This window comes from Labeo rohita, chromosome 6 (genome assembly GCF_022985175.1).
Source record: "Labeo rohita strain BAU-BD-2019 chromosome 6, IGBB_LRoh.1.0, whole genome shotgun sequence".
Lineage (NCBI taxonomy): Eukaryota > Metazoa > Chordata > Actinopteri > Cypriniformes > Cyprinidae > Labeo > Labeo rohita.
The window spans coordinates 18,874,020-18,896,470 of record NC_066874.1 but is presented as its reverse complement, the minus strand read 5'-3'; the positions used below and the strand labels follow the sequence as shown (position 1 = coordinate 18,896,470).

At 35.1% G+C, this 22,451-nt stretch overlaps 1 protein-coding gene across 19 annotated transcripts in view; it reads right to left on the bottom strand.

Annotated features, from left to right (window-relative positions):
- The window catches only part of dlg1a (discs large MAGUK scaffold protein 1a), a 144,284-nt gene extending 123,761 nt beyond the window's left edge, over positions 1-20,523 (bottom strand). For 9 of the 19 annotated variants that reach the window (XM_051113474.1, XM_051113475.1, XM_051113477.1 and 6 more), the window contains exons 1-3: positions 19,917-20,523; positions 19,653-19,784; positions 17,107-17,282 (exon numbers count right to left, since the gene is read on the bottom strand). In XM_051113474.1, the coding sequence (XP_050969431.1) occupies positions 17,107-17,282; positions 19,653-19,784; positions 19,917-19,935 (327 nt within the window). In that variant the 5' untranslated portion in view covers positions 19,936-20,523. Of the gene's footprint in view, positions 1-7,416; positions 7,459-12,983; positions 13,130-17,106; positions 17,283-19,652; positions 19,785-19,916 lie in introns of those variants that run through there. The other 10 variants (XM_051113484.1, XM_051113485.1, XM_051113486.1 and 7 more) reach the window with 4 other exon arrangements.
- Between the last annotated feature and the right edge of the window lie 1,928 nt (positions 20,524-22,451).

Genomic DNA, 22,451 nt, shown 5'->3' with positions numbered 1-22,451 from the left:
CAATTTATCCAGAATCGTGAAGCTCTTGTTTAAATGTTGTTTATTACTGCATATAATTAATTGAAATGGAAGTCTGCGATTTTCATAAAGTTCAAAATGCACCTACATTTTTTTTTTGGCATTTTGTCTTTTTCAGTTGAATAAAAGACTATTTTCCCTATATATTTCACTACTGAGGATTTCTTTTAAAAAAAAAAAGTTTAAAAATCTTGTCTCGTCTCGTCTTCGTGAACCCAGTCTCGTCTCGAGTGTCTTGTCAAACCCCTAATGTGTTATTCGTGCATTCATTCATTCATTCATGCATTCAATTGATTATTCATTCATTTAGTTCGTTAATTCAGTTAGTTAGTAGCAATTTAGGGTGCTATAAGGCCTGAAGATTGTATACTTCCTTTGACATTCTGCTGGGATTATATAAAAGATCGTATTCATAAATTCTACAAATCTGTTAGAAATGTGGCTGAACATCATTTATAGTTGTACTGAAGCCACAACGTAATGTGCCTATAATCACAGTTTACAAATCCAGGGGAAACTGACACAGGAAAGCCCTTTAAATAGAGCTGCTTCAGATGACTAAAATAAGTACTGAATCCCCTTATAATGTGGTGTGGAGATGACCTCAAACTGTATGGAAAAAAGAATTAGAAAGCCAATGTCCCACATGCATCTCCTTATAGGGAGAATAAATGAAAAAAACGAATAAAGCTGTCAAAATGCAGCACTACATATATCTATTCTCACAAGTTTAGGTTTCTAGGCAGACCACAATCGTTTCTTAAAAGATTATGTAGCCATTACCCACAGGACGGCCTGATGGCCGAGGGCCAGTTGCAAGAGTTTCAGACAGTGCTGCACTGTCATCTTACATTTTTTAATGCCTTCTAAGTGTAAACAATGTTCAGTACTAAAGTATTAAACACTGATGCTGTTAATTCTGTATATTTAAATGTCACCAAGATAATTTACAGCTGATTAACACATGAGGATGTTGTAATTGCATGAATGACTTGATAGTGATTAATGGAGATATATTGTTGCTGCATAATTTTTTGCAAATTGCAGTATTTATTTTAATTAAATAAAAAATATTAATATTTTATTTTTATAAGTAGTATTATATAAATAATTTTTATATTTAATTTACTTTTTTTGTTGTTTTTTTAAACAATTTTTCATTTATTTAGTTAATGTTTTTGAAAATGTGAAAATGTTAGCAAGGCAAGTACAATTCTGAACTACAGGGGCACAGTCCCATTAGGTCAGTAGAAAGAAAAATCCTTACTGTTAAGCCCAGTTATAAAACACGGATGCCATGAAAGTGTTTTAATAAAGATCATTCTGTCTCCTCTACTTCATATGGATTAAGCCACTCATATTTTCACACTTACCAAAGCAGCAGCAGCGAGCTGTTAAATATGCCATGTTTAAGAAGAAGTGACATTTCATCACACCTTCTGAAAAACAGTTCGCCCTGAAACTAGATTCTGACTGTCAGGAAACTACATGCTTATTCTGAACAGTCCCTTTATTAAATGTACTTTGAATCTCAAAAGTGGCATTCATAATCTGCTTGCTTTAGGTGTGTTAATTTATGAACCCTCCTGATTATTAGCAAATTTATCATCCTCAATACATAATGCTTAAGACATATATCAAAGCAATGATGAATGGTTTCTTTCCACCAAACTAGTTGCAGAGCTGAAAAAAGCACCAAGCTGGGCAAGGCCCAGGGAAACACGCCCAGCCATGACATGTGACACTGGGAGGCCATGGAGCTGCTGACAGAAAGACTGCAATAACTCATAGCAAATCACAGGATGGATACAGAGCTACTAACAAGATGGGCAGTTTGAGGGAGTTGGGTTTGTCTAGGCATAAAAATTTCCAAGAAGGGATGTGCAAAAACCTACACATTTCCATAATTGCCTAGTCAGTGCGTCGTCTGAACCACTTGTTGTTTTTAAAGCTCTTTATGAGACTGATTTAGCATCCATCGTACCAGTGTTATTTTAGGATACGTTTACACAACGATTGTAGTAATAACAAATGTTTTTTCTTTGCATTTTTGAAAAGGTTAGCGTACAGTTCAAAACACTCCCTGTTCACACGGATCCACCAAAATGATTAAAGAGATAGCTCACCCAAATATGAAAATTCCGTGATTAATTACTCACCCTCACGCTGTTCCAAACCCGCAACACCTTTGTTTAGCTTCAGAACACAAAGACATTGTCAAGAAATCTGAAAGCTTTCTGACCCTGATAACTATCGTTTTCAAAAACTTTTTAGGTCCCCAAAACACCATTGTTGTGAAACTGAACAGGAAAAAAACGCATTAAAAGTTTTCATTTTCAGCTGAAAGTGGTGGTGTGTTTTTGTTAATATTTTGAATTCAAATGTATTTTTATATTTTCTCTTTTTATTTTCATTTGAAAATATTATCATTTGTTTGTTGTCATTATATATATATATATATATAATGTATGTATGTGTATATAGGTTTTAGATTAAGTTATTTTAGTATTTTAAGTGAAAATGAGGAATATGGCCTTGGCAACAAGCTGAAATAATATATATATATATATATATATATATATATATATATATATTTGGTATGCATGTGTACCAAACAAGTACAGCATTTTTTTTTCCAGGAAATTCAAAACAATAAATGGCGTTTTGACAGTCTTTAATGTGGCATGACAGATCACTGTATAAACGCCTCGGAGAGCCGCTTCTGGGATGGTTCAGAAACGTGCTGGTATAAACAAGCATTGACTACACTGTAAGAAACTATTTGTTGAGTCAACTTAAAATAATTTGTAACCTGGCTGCCTTAAAATTTTAAGTTCAGTCAACTCAAAAAAAAAAAAGTTTATTCAACTTGAAATTTTAAATTATACTAAGTGACAACTTAGATATTTGAGTTGAATCAACATAAAATTAAGGCAGCTGGGTTACTTACCCATCTGTTTAACACAAATATCTAAGTTGTTACTTAGTAACAACATTTCAAATTGAATAAACTTTTTTTAGTTGACTGAACTTAAAATTTTAAGGCAGCAGGGTAACAAATTATTTTAAGCTGATTCAACAAATTGTGTTTTTTATTTTTTACAGTGAAGAGTAGATGCGATCAGATCCGGTGGCCACGTCCCGTAACGAGCCGCAGTGCCGCAAACTAGAGAAACTAAGTCTAGAGATGAGCATTTTGCAAAATATTACACTAAATACTCATATTTTACTTTACCTGTTTGTCTTAATTATTTAATATATGTTTAAATTAATCTGTTATGAAACGTTATGACAGCCACTGTAATACGATATTTATTTTAACACATATTTTAACAAATGCAATAGGAGTTATATTACAAATTATTCTGGCACTCCCAAGCTTTAGAACCACATAGACAGGCATTTTCTCTTCATCGGTCCAAAACAAGTCCACTAAAGTGCATCCATCCATAATAAAAAAAAGTGCCTCACACTGCTCCAGGTGGTCAATAAAGGCCTCCTGTAGCGAAACGATGCGTTTTTGTAAGAAAAACATCCATATTTAAAATGTAAGAATCACTTCAATCTAGCTTGCTCTAACTGCTTTGGCAAGGGGCATAGCAGAACGGAAACACAGTTTAAGCTGTTCACAAACCGCAACGCAGTGAGACAGCCAACCAATCACAACACATTTTGTTTTTCTGAAGGCGGGCCTTAAACCTGGAACTAATATATATAACGGAGTGTGACAAGGAAAGAGAGTAACAGAGTAGAACAAAACACAACAGCCTTTTTTATAAGCTAAACACTTCACACTTTGTCTTAAAGCTAATAATGAGCTAATAACAAATTTTAATGTGTCAATGTCTGGCCATTTCAGCTACATTTGTGAGGGCTGCAAAATATACTCAATGGCTGCACATGATGCTCCTCTTGCCAGAATCAGTGCCCTGGCTGGGTGCATTACTCACTGACTCAAAGGAAACCAGAGCATCTGGACTGGAGATCACCGCAGGGATGTGTTTAGCCTGACCTGGTTGAGCAAAAAGGACACAGAGATGAAACTCTGCTTTAAAACTCCAAGTAGACCCTGGCATCTCAGCGACACAAAAAATATTCATAATGGGCCAGTCAATTTTCTAAGGAACACAAACTCAAATGTTTAGGGGCAGTAAAATTTAAAATGCTTTTTAAAGTAGATTCTTATTCTCATCAAACATACAGTAAAAACAGTAATATTGCGAAATAGTACTACAATTTAAAATAACTTAAAACATGCGGCACATAATCCTTTTAAAACATTCTAATATACTGAATTGGCACTCAAGAAACATTTCTTACTATTATCCATGTTGAAAATGATTAAAAAAAAAAAATTCCCTGTGCTGTGTAATGAATACTCACATATTCAGTAATGTAAATCACTTTTGGCACTGTACATCACCCCTGCGCAGCTGGATTTCAGGAGATTTTTATTTGAAGTCCCCTGAGAGTGACTTCAAGGACTGTGGTGATGCTTAAAATATGCAGTGCACAATGGCCAGCAGCAAAAAACAAGCTGACAGTCTTACTCAACATACTCATACACTGACAGGTAATTTATTCCTCTCAGACCGGCGGGGTCACACTCAGGGGTGGGCGGCCACCTCCAGCTCCACCGCAGGTGTCTCATTAGATTGCCTGTGCTGCCCTGTCAACTCCACTGGAGTTAAATTATAAGAGTGCAGCTACAGAACACAGATTACACAGTTCTGTGTCTTGTTTTTGTCTCTACACCAGCCAAGAACGAGTTTCACCTGGACGTGCTCATGCCTTAGGCGTAACAGAACCTGACTGATAACACCAAGCCCCAGTTTAACATTTAATAGGGAATCACTTTTTCATTTTTACAAATAAGAGGTCTACTATAAAAACATACTGTAATTTTCAGACCTAAAAAAAAAAAAAAAGAGCATTCTAAAATATTCAAAAACTCATACTTCATTGATTGCGGTGAACATTTGCATCTGACCGTCTCTACAATAAAACATCTATCATATTTTACCATATAAGTGGTGAGCAGTGAGGTACAAGATGAGAGATTACTAGCCAATCATAATCAAGTGGGCAATTTTGCTGAAGAATCTTAAAGGAAGTCAAGACCAAGCAGCAAGATCATCACTAAAATTCAGTTTGGAAACACGTATGGAATTTACTGTATAATGCGGAATGTCACAGATTTTGCTACATTTTGAATGAATAAATCAAAAGTAGGTCAGTACACTTAAAGCAAAACACGATATGGACTAGTGTCTGTGAATATGAAGCCGCAAAAATGCTATTTAACTATGAATCCTGTATTTTCTATGAGTCTCTGTGTGAATGCGGTTTCATTTACAATACTGACGCTGAAGCGCGCCTGGCCCTCGTGGTGTTTTCAGCCTCTGCCTCCTCGATATATAAATACTTAAACACATGTCAAACCTCCAGAAATTCTCAGAGTCATTTATTGATCATTTTACCACTTCTTTTGAGAAAAAACTACTGTCATATAATATACAAACAGAAACTTAAAGGTCTTCACAGCAACCTATCAAAATAAAAGTTTGGTTTAAGTTGAAGAAATTGTGACAGGAATATATTATTTAAATGTAATGATAGTACTACTACTACTAATAATAATAAAAATTTATTAAAGCATTATTTTTAAGAAATATATACCAAAAAAAAAAAAAAAAAAAAATACCAGAATTTATTTCGCAGAAAATGTAAATACACAACACATTATTTCTGAAAAACAGAAATAAATAAAACAATAATACTTTTTTTTTATAATTAACTATGTAATTATTAATCAATTACATAGATAGAAATGCTTGAGATTATTACAATTTAATAAAACCACTGAATTTCACAGGATTTCATAAGACCCTAAATATTCTGATTTGGAAATCAGGAACCATTTTTTATTATTTTAAATAAGGGAAAAAAAAAACAAAAAAAAAAAAAAAAAAAAAAACGTTGTGCTGCTTCATATTTTTAGAAACCCTGATATATTGTGTGGAAGTGACTTTTTGAAACTGAAACACACACACTTCAGGCCTTTGAACACAATAGCAACAAATACTGAAGTGTTTCCTCGCTCCAAATTCCAACAGACAGCCAACAGCATGATAGTCAAGACATAACAGCTGGGGGTCTCACTGCACCAGACTGGATCTCCCCACACACGTCACCCACTCGGCAAGCTCACCACAGTGTACATGAGAGACAGACAGAAAGAGAGAGAGTGCCAGAATGGGGACACAGAGTACCGCACGTAGTCTAAAAAGCAAGATGAAGTCAGAATGCAAAGACTAGGTTTGTCAAACACACACACACACACACATATATGTACGCACATATACATATATAAATAAAAAAGTAACCGTCATTGCAAATATGCAAATTAGTGCTGGATGCTGTAGCTAAAACATTATATCTAAAGTGTGCATATGGGGGCAGTGAGTAAATGAATGGGAAGTGACTCAGTAAGCGTGGAAGTGCGAGTGCAGAACTCGGCCAGAGCGCCCGCCGGCTCCCACCTGCTGTCACCCCAGCAGCTCTAGACGCCGACACACGCACATCACCTCGTTGACCTCTGCGACCCCTGCTGACATCAACATGGCAGTACAACCCCACTGTACTGTACAAAATCTCTGCACAACGACAGTCGTTAACAAACTATTGCCAAATATTCATATTTTAGAAGAGAACAAGATACTTGATTTATAACCGATTATTCTAACAGCAAATTTTTCAGGTGATATAGCATTAGCTATGAAAATAGGACAATCTTTAACATTTAAATAACTTGTCTGTTTGAAATGCAAATACATAACATACAAGAATGTCGGTCTGTGCTATATTTTTAACTGACAGTCTTCCCCGACAGACTGTGAGAGGCAGGACTCATGTAAAACCTCTGATCATAGTTCTAACGAGACCTATATTCAGAAGAGAAACAGCCTCAAACTGGAACAAACAGCAACATCACTTCCTCTTTATGGTGCCACTCACCCAAATCTTGTAAAGTTTTACTAAAAACCACTAATATTCCCAGTCTGTCATTTTAAGATAATTCTCAACAACAAGATTAGCATTACTCTTGCTTTCAGTATTGCACGATCCTTAGAAATCATTCTAATATACACTTTTGACCAGTGTACATAACCAAAATAAGTCCTGAGACACATAAATGTCCAAAGAGGCTTTAAATCCTCTCTTTTTTTTTATGCATAATATTTGCAATATGCCATAGAAACAGCGTCCACATTTACATGGACTAAACTAATACAGAAAACAAGATAACCAAGCAATATTTGTCTCTACAAGTGGCACTCAGAGAAAAACACCACAGTATGACACACAAGCAATTATTTTAAAAGCAAGATACTTTACATTCAGTCCCTCATCTGAATCCTCCATTTAGCCTGGGTCGTCCTCTCTAGTCTTCACAGAATGACACCGCACAATGACCTCGAGTAATGCAACTGCTCATTAACACTTCCACAGCTTATTCTTGTAAATACGCAAGAGTACTTCAGCTGACCAAGACAAAGATCGCTCAAAGATTCTCTTACAGTCAAAAATAGGTCTTTCCAAAGACAATTAAGGGATAAATGCTAAGCTACTTAAAGCTTAAAAGGTAAGCCAAGGAAACTTTTACTCTACTCAAAAAAACGTCCAGGCAAAATAATAAAATATTTACTTTAGAAACTGTGCCTTTGTACATGCTTTTAATTTGTATCAAATTATATTTGTATCAAAATTAATATAGAAGTTAAGACAAGCTTTTGTCAACGAAACTCTAAAGACTCCCTAAGTCGCTGTGGAGGACCACTAAGAACATAAGAACATCATCTGAACACACACAAAAATTCACAAACCCAGGACATTGTGAGCTCTGATGGTTATCCATAATGATTACCTTTGTGCAAGTCCAGAACGATTGCAGGAATCTGTCCAGTGAACACCTTAGCTAAAAATAGAATTGAAGCAGTAATATGCCAAAACAGGTTGAATTACTTAGTTATGAATAAAGGGGATGACAACAACAAGAGTTTAAAATTGAAGTATTTGATTTAGCGAGTACACATACACTAACTGAAAACTCCTTTCCCAGACCACCCATGCTCATGCTTTGTGTAGCGTTCAATAAAATTCTCTTAGAACTCATGGTCGACTAATATGCACTTTTGACAGCTCATACCAGTGCTGATATTTTAGAGAGTACACTGTAAAAAATAAAAAACACAATTTTGAGTCAGCTTAAAATAATTTGTTACCCTGCTGCCTTAAATTTTTAAGTTCAGTTAACTAAATTAAGTTTAGTCAACTTGAAATGTTAAGTTGTACTAAGTAACAACTTAGATATTTGTGTTTGCTAAACTTAACAGATGGGTAAGTAACCCAGCTGCCCTAAAATTTTAAGTTAATTCAACTCAAATATCCAAGTTGTCACTTAGTATAATTTAACATTTCAAGTTAAATAAACTTTTTTTTTGAGTTGACTGAACTTAAAATTTTAAGGCAGCCAGGTTACAAATTATTTTAAGTTGATTCAAAAATTGTTTTTTTTACAGTGTAGTGTATCTGATGGACAATTTACATTCAGCCAATTTAAATTAAATATCACAATATTTAATTTAAAAGACACTAAATAACACACGCTGCAATAAAATTTCTATTGTTTAAAGGGGTCATCGGATGGCCATTTTCCACAAGTTGATATGATTCTTTAGGGTCTTAATAAAAAAAAAGTCTACAACATGCTTTGGTTACAATTTCTCAAATGGTAGTGTACCCTTTTTACCTTGTCAAAATTAGCTCTGCAAAAATCAACCTGTTCTGGTCGAGGTTGCTTTAAATGTTAATGAGCTCTGCTTGCCCCGCCCCTCTCTTCTCTTGGTGGAGTGACGAGCCTGTTTACTTTAGCCATGTTTAGCCATGAAACTTGCTAACTAGCACGTTATCAGGAAAAGTGATTGCAAAGATTCATAAAAATTATTTCTACTAGTAATAATAATTATTAAAACATTATTTAAGGAATACTTACCAGAAAGAAAAAAATATTTACCAGAATTTTTTCAGCAGAAAAATCTAAATACATTTAGAGATGGTTTTGATTATTACAATTTAATGAAACCATTAAAATGGAATCCAGTAAAATAATAGAAAAAAGTATTTGGTTAAGAAAAAAAATAAATTAAAAAAAAAAAAAAAAAAAATCAAAATCAAATCAATCAATCAATCAATCAATCATTTAATTAATTAATCTGAATTTGAGGGGAAGAGGGCATTTAATAGGGCCTTAAAATGTATTTTTTGTTAACTTCAAATAAACCGAGGTAAAATTGTGTAAGTTTCATAATTTCAATTAACTAGACATGGTTTTTGACAGAGTCTAGAAAAATTATGGAAAAAATGGATTCTGAAATATAAAAACAGAATTTGGGGGAAAAGACTGATTTCATAGGGCTCTATGCTATCAATGGTGATTAAATCTAACTTTCACAAAGTTAGCTTAGATGGGACCAAACCATGCAAAGTAGTAGAAAACATTTTTACAAGCTTAAAATTGTGAATCGGGCTTTAAAAAAAAAAAAAAAAAAAAAAAAAAAAAAAAAAAAAAAAAAAAAAAAAAAAAACACTCATTGGTTATGTATTTGCTTAATTGATTTCGCATCTGATTTTTAAATCAAAAAAGTTTTCACAAATAAATTATTAAAACAAAATAAAATGGAAGTAATATTCACATTTAATAAAGACCAGCTAATACTAATTTTATATTACATTCTGCACACTGTCCTGTTTCAGACACTGATCAGTCGATGCCGATAATTAAACGTGTCAAATATATAAGCCCACCACTGCTTAGAACTAGCCAACATTTCCACCGACTTTACAGTAGTACAACAACTATGTCAGGTTTTTCCTCCCACATCCTATGAAAAAACCTTGGAGCAAAACACCTAATGTTTTACTTAAAGAGGAGTGAGAACACTGTTCACATAGAACAAAATAATGTTTAGACGCAAGCCGCCTTGACAAGATTTTATTTTGGCTTTGGGTGGAAAATTATCACAAGTAGATATAAATCATTGCTCCTTTAAGTAATCAGAACACAACACCTGAAAAGAAGACAGGCTAATTATCTTTCAATGGTTGAAATTAGGAGCACTTGAAAACATATTTTAAGTTTAGTCACATCCACCAGTCACATAAAACTGACAGTGTGCAGCTCTCTGCAAACCATGCTTATTATGTTCTTCAAAGAAAGCCTCTCGAAAAGGGCAAACCACTCAGTAAAAAGCAAACCAATAAAAGGGGGAAGAGTAAAAAAAACATACTAAAAACGCTTACACTGAACACCGTATGACATTCTCTGTTAAAACAATATGCATGTGCAAGACCGAACACAGGAATTCAAATGTCAAGATTTATCTAGAAAGGAACTTTCTTCTCAATTAAGACAATAAATGATCAAATCTCACAAACAAATTTGACTCATGGCTACTATGGTAAATCAGTACTGGAGATGGTCACTAGTTATTTGCCTATATGAGGCTTTAGAAAAGAGACCCTTTGGCCTTGCCTTCAGGTGAAGGTGGGCTGGTCATGACTGTGCATTTACAGCAGTGCACATGTTGCGCTTTTGCCACTACAGTCAAATATAACGCACTTCATGTAGAAAAGGCATCTTTAAAGATTACATAACCATAATTTTAGCATATTTCAAGTGCATGCCTATATGTGTTCAGACACTGAAAGTGCTCCGCACTCAGAAAACATCCACTTTACTTGCAAACCTGCGATAATAACGGTTGAATTCTAGAGGACTCTTTGACACAGGTGTGTGCTTAAACACACTTAGGCCGTTAAATAAATTCCGGTAACAGATAAAATCAGTAGACTATGATCTCATTATGCTAATTTCTTTCAGTACTTCCAGATGGCTGGGTCTTAAACACTTCAGCATTCTGTTAGGGTGATGAGTGATCATAATTGGCATTGAATGATAAACAGCTTTTCCCACACCTTTTACAAATTTCACCAACTCAAGGGTACTCTGTTCACATTCAGGTAAGAACACACCGGAATGAATCTAATCATCACAGTTCTAAAGTGACACACATTTATGCCAGGAGGCAGCCCTCAACTTAAAATATTGTTTATATAAATAAGCACCACACAGAAACACATTCATGTCTGTATCTACAGGTAACCAATTCCCATCTCAAACTGACATTAGCCTTGAGCAAAGCCTGTTGTGAGAGATAATAATGGTAAATATCAAGATTTTGTAATGCATCTTTAATGATTCATTGTATTATTACTCATTTTTATTCCAAAATGTCAGGCAGCTCCTGCTGATTTCATGCTCTCAGATGTGCAGCCAAAAAATACGGTCTAGTTTTTCCCCAGTTCTTTCTCCTCCAAGCAGTCACTCAAGAAGAGTTTTGATTTGCTTTCCAAGCACACTACGCTGTAAAACCCAGTAAGTTGTAATAACTCATTTCAATTGAAGAAAACCAAATGCCTCAATTCATTTACGTTTAGAAACCCATAGTTATGAGTACTGTGAATTTATATCATTTACTCTCCTATTTAATCTCAAGCAAAGCATGCTGGGAGCTAGAAATCTGCTGTAACTCTGCTTAAGTTCTGCTTAAAGGGATAGCTCAGCCAAAAATAAAAAATCTATCATTAATTACTCACCGTCATGTTGTTCCAAACCCATAAGTCCTTTATTTATCTTCAGAACATGAATTAAGATATTTTTGAAGAAATCAAGCTTTCTGACTGCATAGACAGCAAGGAAACTGACACATTTAAGGCCCAGAAAGGTAGTAAGGTCATCATTACAATAGTCCATGTGACATCTGTGGTTCAACTGTAATGTTATGAATCTAAAAGAACACTTTCTGTGCCCAAAGAAAACAAAAATAATGACTTTTGGAATATTCACCAATTTCTTCAGTTTCTTCGCTGCACATTCAGGGGTGTACCACGACAAAAAGTATTCTTGTAGCTTCATAAAATTAAGGTTGAACCACTGATGTCACATGGGTTATTTTAATGATGTCCTTACTACCCTTCTGGACCTCTAACGTTTCAGTTGCGTTACTGTCTACACAGGGTCAGAAAGCTTTCGGATTTCATCAAAAATATCTTAATTTGTGTTCTGAAGAGGAACGAAGGTCTTACAGGTGTGGAACTACATGAAGGTGAGTAATTAATGACAGAATTATAATTTTTAGGTGGACTATTCCTTAAATTATAATCAGTTATTGAGTTCACATAACTATTAAGCGCAAAAAACTTTCAGCAAAATTTGAGTAAAATGAAGTCATTGCATTTAATAAACTAGAAGGTTAGGTATTAGAGTCATACCAGTGATTTCTTCATCTGAAAGAGGATGACAAGTGATTGCCAGCAAAGATCTGCAAATATGCATGTTAAGAATGAGAGAGACAACCAGTTGTTGCCTGCTACTTTGTTCATAGCATGTATCAACCTCCTTCAGTTTAATTCCTTTGAGCACCGAAAACTTAAGGGAGTCAGTTTGGTTATAAAATGCGGTTGTGTAACTCCTATACCAACACCTCCTAAATATGCAGCAATTAATCTTAAACACCACTTTCTAACTAAATAACAGCCTACTCAGTGCACACTGCACAGTGTGATCACCTTTTGCCACATTAATAATCAAAGCAATCATATACTGGGTTAGTAATTATGTGGTTTCCTACTTATGTAAAATGATTAGAACAGAATAGATGGATAGTGCATGATTAGGAACTTTGTGAATACTTATTGTAAGCTTCTAGCGATAGCACTGTAACCAGTAATTATTAAAGTTGAAGCTTATCTTAATATTGCAGTTGAAAATTATAAATGTATATCAAATATAGGCTGGACTAACAGCACTGAGAACACTGCAAACACGCACATGGATGTCTTACCTTCGTGCTAACGATACATAAACAGTCCATTCTTCAGAGCGCGACCTCTCAGCATCTCATTCCAGCTGCTCTAATCCTGTCGCTAAAATATGCGAATGCATATGCATGAAAGCATTGCGCGACCGACAGGAACTTACTCTCAGTTGAGCAAACAACGCACGCATCCATGTACTCGAAGAAGTCAAGTCTGCATCACCTCATGTTTCCTTTCCGCGGGAGTGTGTCGGGGATGCTGAGGAGGAGGAGGACGCCTGCACTCATATTGACGCGCGTTCAGAGTTGATAGGAGCTCCACGGGGAGACCGACCAGCATAATGTGCTCCCCTCACCTCTGGACGCGCGCGCTCCCAACAGCACGTCATTGTGTGAGTAACCGTGTGCGTTAAAACGCCTCTGCCCTGCTGTTTTAACATCAACCAGTGCACTTTTTGATCTGCACTTAAGTAGTTAAATTCGCTAAATGTTTGCGATGTTCCAACTTCGTAAACAGGGTCCTTAAAAATCCCACTCACAAATTATAATGACGGTGAAACGCAAACAACCACATGTAAAAGCTAAACTGATTCATCTATGTTAAGTAAGCAAGTTTGTTCCCCATTTAAAGGGGTCCTATAATGCTCTTTTACAAAGTCTTGATTTTGTTTTGGGGGTGTACTCAAACAAGCTTTCATGCTTGGTGGTTCAAAAAACGCATTATTTTTAACATAATTTACATTATTACAATATATTTCTCACTGAGTGGCACATAAGGCTCGATTAGTTCAGGGTTTAATGAAGGCCCGCCTTCCGAAAAACAAAATGTGTTGTGATTGGTTAGCTGTCCCACTGCGTTGCCACTGGCGAACAGCTTAGACGGTGTTTCAGTACTGTCACGCCCCTTGTCAAAGAAGCAAGTTCCAGGCACAGCTGTTAGAACAAGCTAGATTAAAGTGATTCTTACGTTTTAAATATGGATATTTTCTTACAAAAATGCACTGATTTACTACAGGAGGCCTTTATTAACCCCGGAGCTGTGTGAGGCACTTTTTAGTATAGATGCATATTACTGGACTTGTTTTGGACTGATGAGGAGAAACACCCATCTATGCCATTCTAAAGCTTAGGAGAGCCAGGATAAATTTTAATATAACTCTAACTGCATTCGTCATATACACATAGGATGCATGGAGGGTGAGTAAATAATATGCTACAGTCAGGGTTTCTGCAGGGCTTAGCCAGTCAAATTTATGACTTTTTATGACCTTTTTATGACCATTATGACCTTCACGAATTATGAAAATAAAACGTTTTATTATTTAAAGGTTACATTTTTTTTAGTGTCAAGAACACAGGAACAAAACTTGCAATTGTAAACTGGAACACTGTAAATTGTAACATTGTAACATTGTAAATTGTAACAATTATTTTACGGCATTACTTTGACTAAAAGTCAGTCATTCAGTCAGTGTCTACATTTTTCTCAGTTCGTCCCCTTTAATTGCGATTTCCTCCTCAACCTTTTTCAGCTCAGCCAGTTTTTCCCTGCTTGCCCGCCTGAGAGCGTTTGATTTTGAAAGGAGCTGGGCCATCTTTGCAGACCTTTTACAGCAGTTTTATGCTTTTCTGACTTGGCATGCGACTTTAAGGATTTGTATGCCTAAACTAGCCAGCTCCAACGCCTTCTTACAGTGTGCAATAGGCTTGATGCCGATTGTTTACGACGGGCTTAAGCCAAAAACTAAAAGCACCGTCTTGGAGCCATAGCTCGTTAAATGTACACTTTCCCATTTTTTTATATAATTAAACGAAACAGTTAACGTTAAACTAAGCATCGACTTACAGTGACGAGCTGAGGAGACGAACAGTAGGCGACGTTTGAGAGTTGGAAATTCGTGTGAGTTTTTTTTTTTTTTTTCATTCCCACAAGTGACATGGACCTTGTAGTTCTGGAATGCTGTGTTACCACACAGATTCCTCAGAAAGAACTACAATCGGCGAAACGAATAAATGCCGCCAGCCAGCAGTGGGAAGGCGACGGTTGAACCAATAAATGAAAAATCATATCAATTTAAGACGTGGCTAAATGTAATTTATGACCTGGCTAAATGTAATTTAGGACCTTTATGGAAAATCCGGACGTTTTTATGACTTTTTATGACCTAAAATCCTTATTATTAAATTTATGACATTTTATGACATTTTATGACTTTTTATGACTCCGCGGAAACCCTGTACAGTAGTGTTGGGTTCTATCATCAGCCTGCGAGATCGCCGATACATGATATTATCGTGCTAATGTATTTAATTATTTACACGCTTAGTTTCATTGCCTGAAACCAGCTCCAGCATAAGGCCAAAAGCAGCCTAACATTATCAAAGAACAGCATCACTGATCAGCCTAGCCTATTCCAGTGCAAGTTTATGCATTTTAAAAAACACTCGCGTTATAAGTGATGCTATCTACACTGTATGATGAATAAATCTCTTACCACACACTGCACCCTCATGTTGTTTCAATTTCAAAAAGGAATTTTAAAGACTCTTGGTAACAGAGCTTTTTAAAAATTACTTTTTATTAAGATGTTTCCCAAATTATCTACTTTTATGTTCCATAATTTACGTTAGGCTATTGCAGCCTAAATGATTGTGTGATAAATTCTATGTTGAATCAAATAAAACATTTCTTTCTAAAGCTACAATTTGTACAGTCTACTTTCTCATTTCACACAAAAAAAAGCTTTAAGTAATAATTTGTGGGTATTTTCATTCAAATTTATTTTATGATTAATTAATTCATCAAAACATCATGTAATTAACTACATTCAAAATTTTCGACTGACAGCCCTATAAAAATAGCACCTTCTAATTTAAGTGAACTTAAAACAATCTTCACATAAACCCATTATAATAAATCTTTAATAAACGCAGTTCTTGTCAAGGATAAAAAAAAAAAAAATAGTAGACAAAAGCCAGAGGGGTAGCCAACCCTAGCACCGCCCCTCCATTAATTGCGCCCCTTCCATTAAATATTTTTAACATCGTTAAAATTAAATCGCCTGCTTTAACGCACTAATTTTGACAGCACTAAAAATAAATTTTATTTTACGGAGTTATCTTATGGAGTTAAGTTAAGGAGTTATTACTTTCAAATATTTTTCTAGGCATGTTATACCCAATTCCTGTTTATTACATTCTTTCAGAAATCACAGTGGAGAAACAGAAGTTTGAAATAAATAATAAAACAAGTCAAAGCTACATCCTCTATGCCAGTGGAGACATGAAATTCATCTATGCTTCAAACACGCATCTGATTCATCTGAGACTTCATAGAAATGAGTTTATGCATTGTTAAAACACTTTCTATCCACAGCGTGGCAGATTACTTCCAATCCCAACAGAAGGAAAATCAACCCACTCTTTAGAATGTGAACAATTTAAATGAAACCGCATGACCAACCCTTATCTGATTTAAATGTGGAATTAACATGATTAAATAACAAGATAACTCTAAATGTTCTGCACCTGGTGTCACAGAACTCAGAACTATTTTAAGAGTAATGCATTTAAATCAGTCAGAGGTTTAACACTTCACACACTCAGCATCATGAACTTTAATTACATCCTCAATTATCTTTCAGGCACAAGTACTGGATGTTCTGAAGTAGGTTAACCAGAGCTGAATCATTACCATGACTTGACAAAAGAGTACCTTGAATTATCTAATACAGCACCTCTATACAAATATAGACACCAATCACAATTCACATTCACACACTGTTTATCCAATTATCAATACAGCTCAATAAACAAAGTTAATGCTAGGTAGATTACATTTTAAACAGATACCTTGTCTGTTTTTGATCTGACTATAAAAATAGTTCCTACATACCTAAAGAAGTAGTAACCATTGCGTGTCTTTAAGCTATGCACAGTAGTCCGGTTACATTTCAGAATTAATCTATTAAATGAATCACTGCAGGAATAACAACTGCTCCCACAAGAATAAAGAATGCACCAACAATTCTGACATAAACACCAGCGATTACTCTAAAGGCAGAAAAACCTTTAATGACATTTAAGATCCACATACTGCATACAGCGAAGATGCAGTTCTGAGAGGTATATACATCAATGCTCTGCTTACCTCTTTGCTTTGGGCATTGACGCTGGGTACAGTTTCTGTTGGTGTGGTGGTGCTGAGAGGGCCAGTGAGATTCCATTCATTAACAGGAGGAAAAGCTTCTCTGGTTTTGATGTTTGATGGCTCTATGGGATTATTCTCATTATCCTGGAGGCTCACTTCATAAAATTCCTGGATATCTGAAAGAATTATGAAGTTGCATAGTCAAATAACGTGATTAAAAGCCACCAACAGAACTATAATACAAACTTTTATGAAAATGCAGATTTCACAAAAAAAACACACCAAGTTAAAAACATAACCAAGTGTAGATACCAGGGTTCCCAAACCTTGGTTAACTTCAAATTCAAGGACCTTTCAAGGACTTTCCAGGTCCAAGGACTTAATGTGGGGACACATTGCAGGTGAAAGCAAGGTTACATCATGTTACCTTGTACGACACATTGTTACAGTTCATGTGTCAAATACAACTATGCGAAAAAACATGTATTTATTTATTTATTTATTTTTGGTCATATGACAGAGATCTCATATTTTATTTGTTGTAGACAGAAGAATATTCGCTCTGCACCTGGCCAAGTGATGGTCCTTTGGATCTCTGGCAAGCCATTCTTTGTAATTCCGGCCGGGCGCTTTTTTTTTAGGCCCAGAAAGGGGATATGTCCGGGGACAAGAGGATGTATGCTCACCCTAATGGAAATCAAGCAAGGTAGTATGCATAGACCAAGAAATGTTGGCAAAATAACACATTAGCGGCCCGGAGGGAATAATGTGTCATTTTTTTCATTTTGTGCAAGCAGTCGTCAAAAAACTTCTTGCACAAAATAAATTCAAGCACTTTCAAGGACCTGTATCCAAGTATGTTCATTTTCAAAAACTTCCCAAAGCCTTGAAAAAATTTTTTTTTCAGATTCACAAACTTTCAAGGATTTCAAGGACCCGTGGGAACCCTGAAATACATTAATCTGAGGTGATTGTTCTTGCAATGCAATAGAATACACTTTTTACAAGTCGCTTTGGATAAATGCATCATGGATAAATGGCCACAGACTACTGCTATTGAATTTTACACCAAAGATATATTTCAGCATCAAGCTGCTTGTTAAAAAAAATAATGGCTGCGCCAAGGAGCCATCTATTGACCATTATGCCAGTACAAAATTTAATTGAAAAAGGAAACCTTTACATTTTTTAAAACTAGGCTTTATTGCACACCACGCCTGTCCACACACATACCATAGCAGCTGACATGTATATAATATACTGAGGACTTCACTGTGCAGTGGAGTGAGATTCTGATGTGTCATGTGTAAAAACAATAACATTCTCTATAAATGTTTTCAGCCTAAAACACTCAGATGGGCAAATAATAGCACCATTATGAAACATGAATACTCTTTATGCTTGTCATCAGCACTTCCCTGGATTCATGCAGAGTTCAGGCCAAACTAAACGATGAGTTCAAATCATTGAAACATAATAGGGATGCACTGAGTTGTAACCGTCTGTGCACAGCATAACTGGAAACCGAAAAAAGCAATGATGCATTTCAAATGCCTCTTAATTAAGTACTAAAAGATTTGAGTAAGTGATTTGTCCAGTGGGGGGTATAAAAATGTCCTAAATTACAATAGGGTAGGGCATACTACACTCTAAAAATCTGTCAAAGTAGGGCACAATGTACTGTTTTAATATACATATTGATTTTTTTGCCTGCATTGTGTTATTTTAAAATTAATGAACATGTCTGTCATATTAATGGATAATGTCCTGGAAGAAAATTACCAGTACAGTTTCCATTAACAGTGTACTGTAAACAGTAACAAATTCATTATTAAATCCATTTACCACATACCTCAGCACAACCTTGTTTGAAGATGACCACTAAGTCGATGCACAAAGCAGCCATTATAAAACAAATATACAAAAACATTCCAAGTTATTTTTTTTTAGCTATTTTTGGATATGTTCTGCTGGACTTTTTTTAACAGCAAAATGCTTATCACCACCAATTTCCTCTGCCATTTTATCTTAATTGCATAAACTCCCAAAAGAGCCTGCTTAAAAGAGGAAACTCAAAGGATTTTCTTAAATTGACAATAATTTTCTTGGAATTACTGCGCACAAAGCACTGTTTAGACTACATTCCCAGCAAATACAAGACAAAGACACTTTCTAACAAATTACTTTTTTTACTTTTCTGAAATGACTTAATGTTTTGTGGTTACTGGTTAATGTTTTGAATATATCTATATATGCCTTATATATATATTGGAAAAATATTGGATTTCCAATATTGGATTGGAAACCTTCTTAAAAGTTTTCTCTAACTGTCATTTAAGAGTAAAACAACACGTTTAAATTGCTATGCGCAGACACCTTTATTTGCAGTTGAATAAGAAAACAAAACAATGCTGCTGTAATACATCACTGGAAACGTCAAACATGTCAAATGATTAAGTCAAACCTGTTCCACCGTCTTAGCACAACAAAACAAGCATTAAAAAACTTCCTTGAGGAAAACACTGGTTGTTCCGGCAGCAACTCACCTATAAGAGCCTGAAAGAGTGTACTCTGAAAAATATTGATGACTCTCTCAATTGAATGTCTGAGATGAGGGTCTCCAGTCTTATTGAGTTTGGTTCGGTATTCCTCCAGAAGCTGCAGTGCCCTCTGAGCATCTGAAAAACACATTATATAAAACCTACTGAGACTAGCCAAACACAACAAAGCAGCCCAAGATGTTTAGAAATATTTAGAAAAAACATACTAAAATACAGCATTTGAATATACACATTTTAAAGAACGCTTACCTTTCTTTCTCACTGGCATGATGAAGACACAAAGATTCAAAGTTCCACAACTGTTACAAGGCGACTGCTGTAAACCATTGGAATGAATGACCGCGAATCACTTTCACTTTCAGTCGCGTCACTTTGATTTCGTAGTGACCAACAATCACAGGTGATCGCTGACCATTTCAGACTGACATGTGAAATCTTAACAGCAACAATCCTCCAAAGCAATAAAAACTGTAACAGACCACTTAACGCATAAGCATGTCACATGCGGCAGAACCCCATGGACGCTTTCATACAACTCTCAACTTTGATAAACTTTCTACGGACGAATGAATGGAGCAAAACAGCAAATGGCAGAGTGCATTACAAAGATTTGGAAAAACTGCTTCCGATGTGTTGCAATGGAAGTAGTAGAATAGGCAGAAATACTAATAATCCCTGCTGAAGTGCAAGTAAAGTTCACTCGCAGACGGGTACCCGTTCATACATGTCTCCCGTTCCCTCCTGACTGGAGTCTTGGATCCGCACACGTCCGTAATCGAAACTTCTTCAGCGTAACACTTCCTCTTTCTTCTAGTGTGCCCGAAATTCCCAAACTTTCCTGCAAAATGGCGACCTTGATATGCAAAGAGATCACATGATCTACTGATCTACTGCCTTCCCTCTGCGCTCAAAGGAATCAGCGCTCGGGTTTCTTCACTCAGCTGCTGCGAGGAAGCAGCCGGTGAAAGAGCTCTTTATTAAGTTTATCCTCACTTTAAGTAATGAAATCTAGAGAAATTATATAAGAACCATAGAACACCAGTCTTGTTCAAAGTATGTGAGTTTACTGTGCTAGTACAGTGGAATATAGCCCTATGTATTTGTTTTTTGTTTAAATTTATTTTAAACCAACAGTGCATTTTATGTATGTGGAACCTATGTGTTTTTATTTATCTGCTGCAAATGTAGCATCTAGTGACATCTGATCAAGACTCATAATCCATCAGCCTGTTTCTGTTGATGAAATAGCTGTGATTGAGGTTTATAGTCTGTTGAATGGCCAGCTGGAATGATCAAAATCCTGCTTTACTTACTGATTACCAGTACTATCACCCAGAAGTATACAAATGAAACATTTCTTTATCATTTTATAATGCATCAGTTAGTTAAGACTTGCTTTCAGCATGCTGATATTTTGTAAAAAAGTTTGCAAATTTACAGTTTGCATTTCTGATGACAATTAATGCTTGATGCATTGTCTTCTCTTACACTATTTTCACTGAAAGCTCTCTTCTGCTCACCAAGCCTGTATTTATTTGATCCAAAGTACAGCAAAAACACTAAAATATTTAAAGATTTTTTTTTACTATTTACTGTTTTCTATTTGAATATATTTTAAAATGTAATTTATTCCTGTGATTTCAAACCTGAATTTTAGCATCATTACTCCAGTCACATGATTCTTCAGAAATCATTCTATTATTCTTTTGCTTTTGCTGCAAAAACATTCATTATTATTATTATTATTATTATTATTATTAAAAAAAGCTGGGATTTGTGATTTTTTTCAGGTTTCTTTGATGAATAGAAAGTTCAGAAGAACAGCATTTATCTGAAATAGAAATATTTTGTAACATACGTCTTTATCATCATTTTTGATTAATTTAAAGCATCATTGCTAAATAAAAGTATTAAATTCTATACTTTCCCCCCACAAAAAAAACAACAACACACACACACACACACACATATGTATATATATATATATATATATATATATATGCATAATGTAGCTTTTGATTTCAGATAAATGCTGATCTTCGGATCTTTCTATTCATCAAAGAATTCTGAAAAAAAATATTGAACAGTTTTAAATATTGATGATAATAGTAAGAATAAAAAATGTTTCTTGAACAGCAAATCAGCATATTATAATGATTTCTGAAGGATCATGTGGCACTGAAAACTGGAGTAATGATGCTAAAAATTTAGCTTTGATCACAGGAAAAAATAACTTAGAAAGCAGTTATTTTAAATAGTAAAATATTTAGCAGTATTACTCCTTTTGCTGTATTTTGCATCAAATATATTTAGGCTTGGTGAGCAGAAGAAATAATAATAAAAAAAAACATTAAAAATCTTACTGTTCAAAAACTTTTGACTGGTAGTGTATGTTTACAGAGATGTCTGCTTCAGTGGAAAAACTGCACCAGTTATACATTACCCACATTCATTCACCACAATTTAGTGTTTTGTGAAAATAATTAACATATTTTTTAATTGTTTTACATTTTGTAGCTTTGTTTCAGATGAGGCAATTTGTCATAGTACAGTTTGCATTGTGTCATCCTATCAAAGGCATACTGTTACCAGCGAAGACAAAGCATGGCTAAGATTGGCTTTTGTTAGTTGTTTTGATGTTTGAAATGGCTTTTGTCAATTGATTCTTGTGAAGGGTGGATGTCGAGTCACAGGGTGCTGTCACATTGCCACAGTTCGGGTGGGGTGAAGTCTGCCACACACACAAAAAAAACAGTGGTGTCTTTTTTAAACGCCCATTAGAGT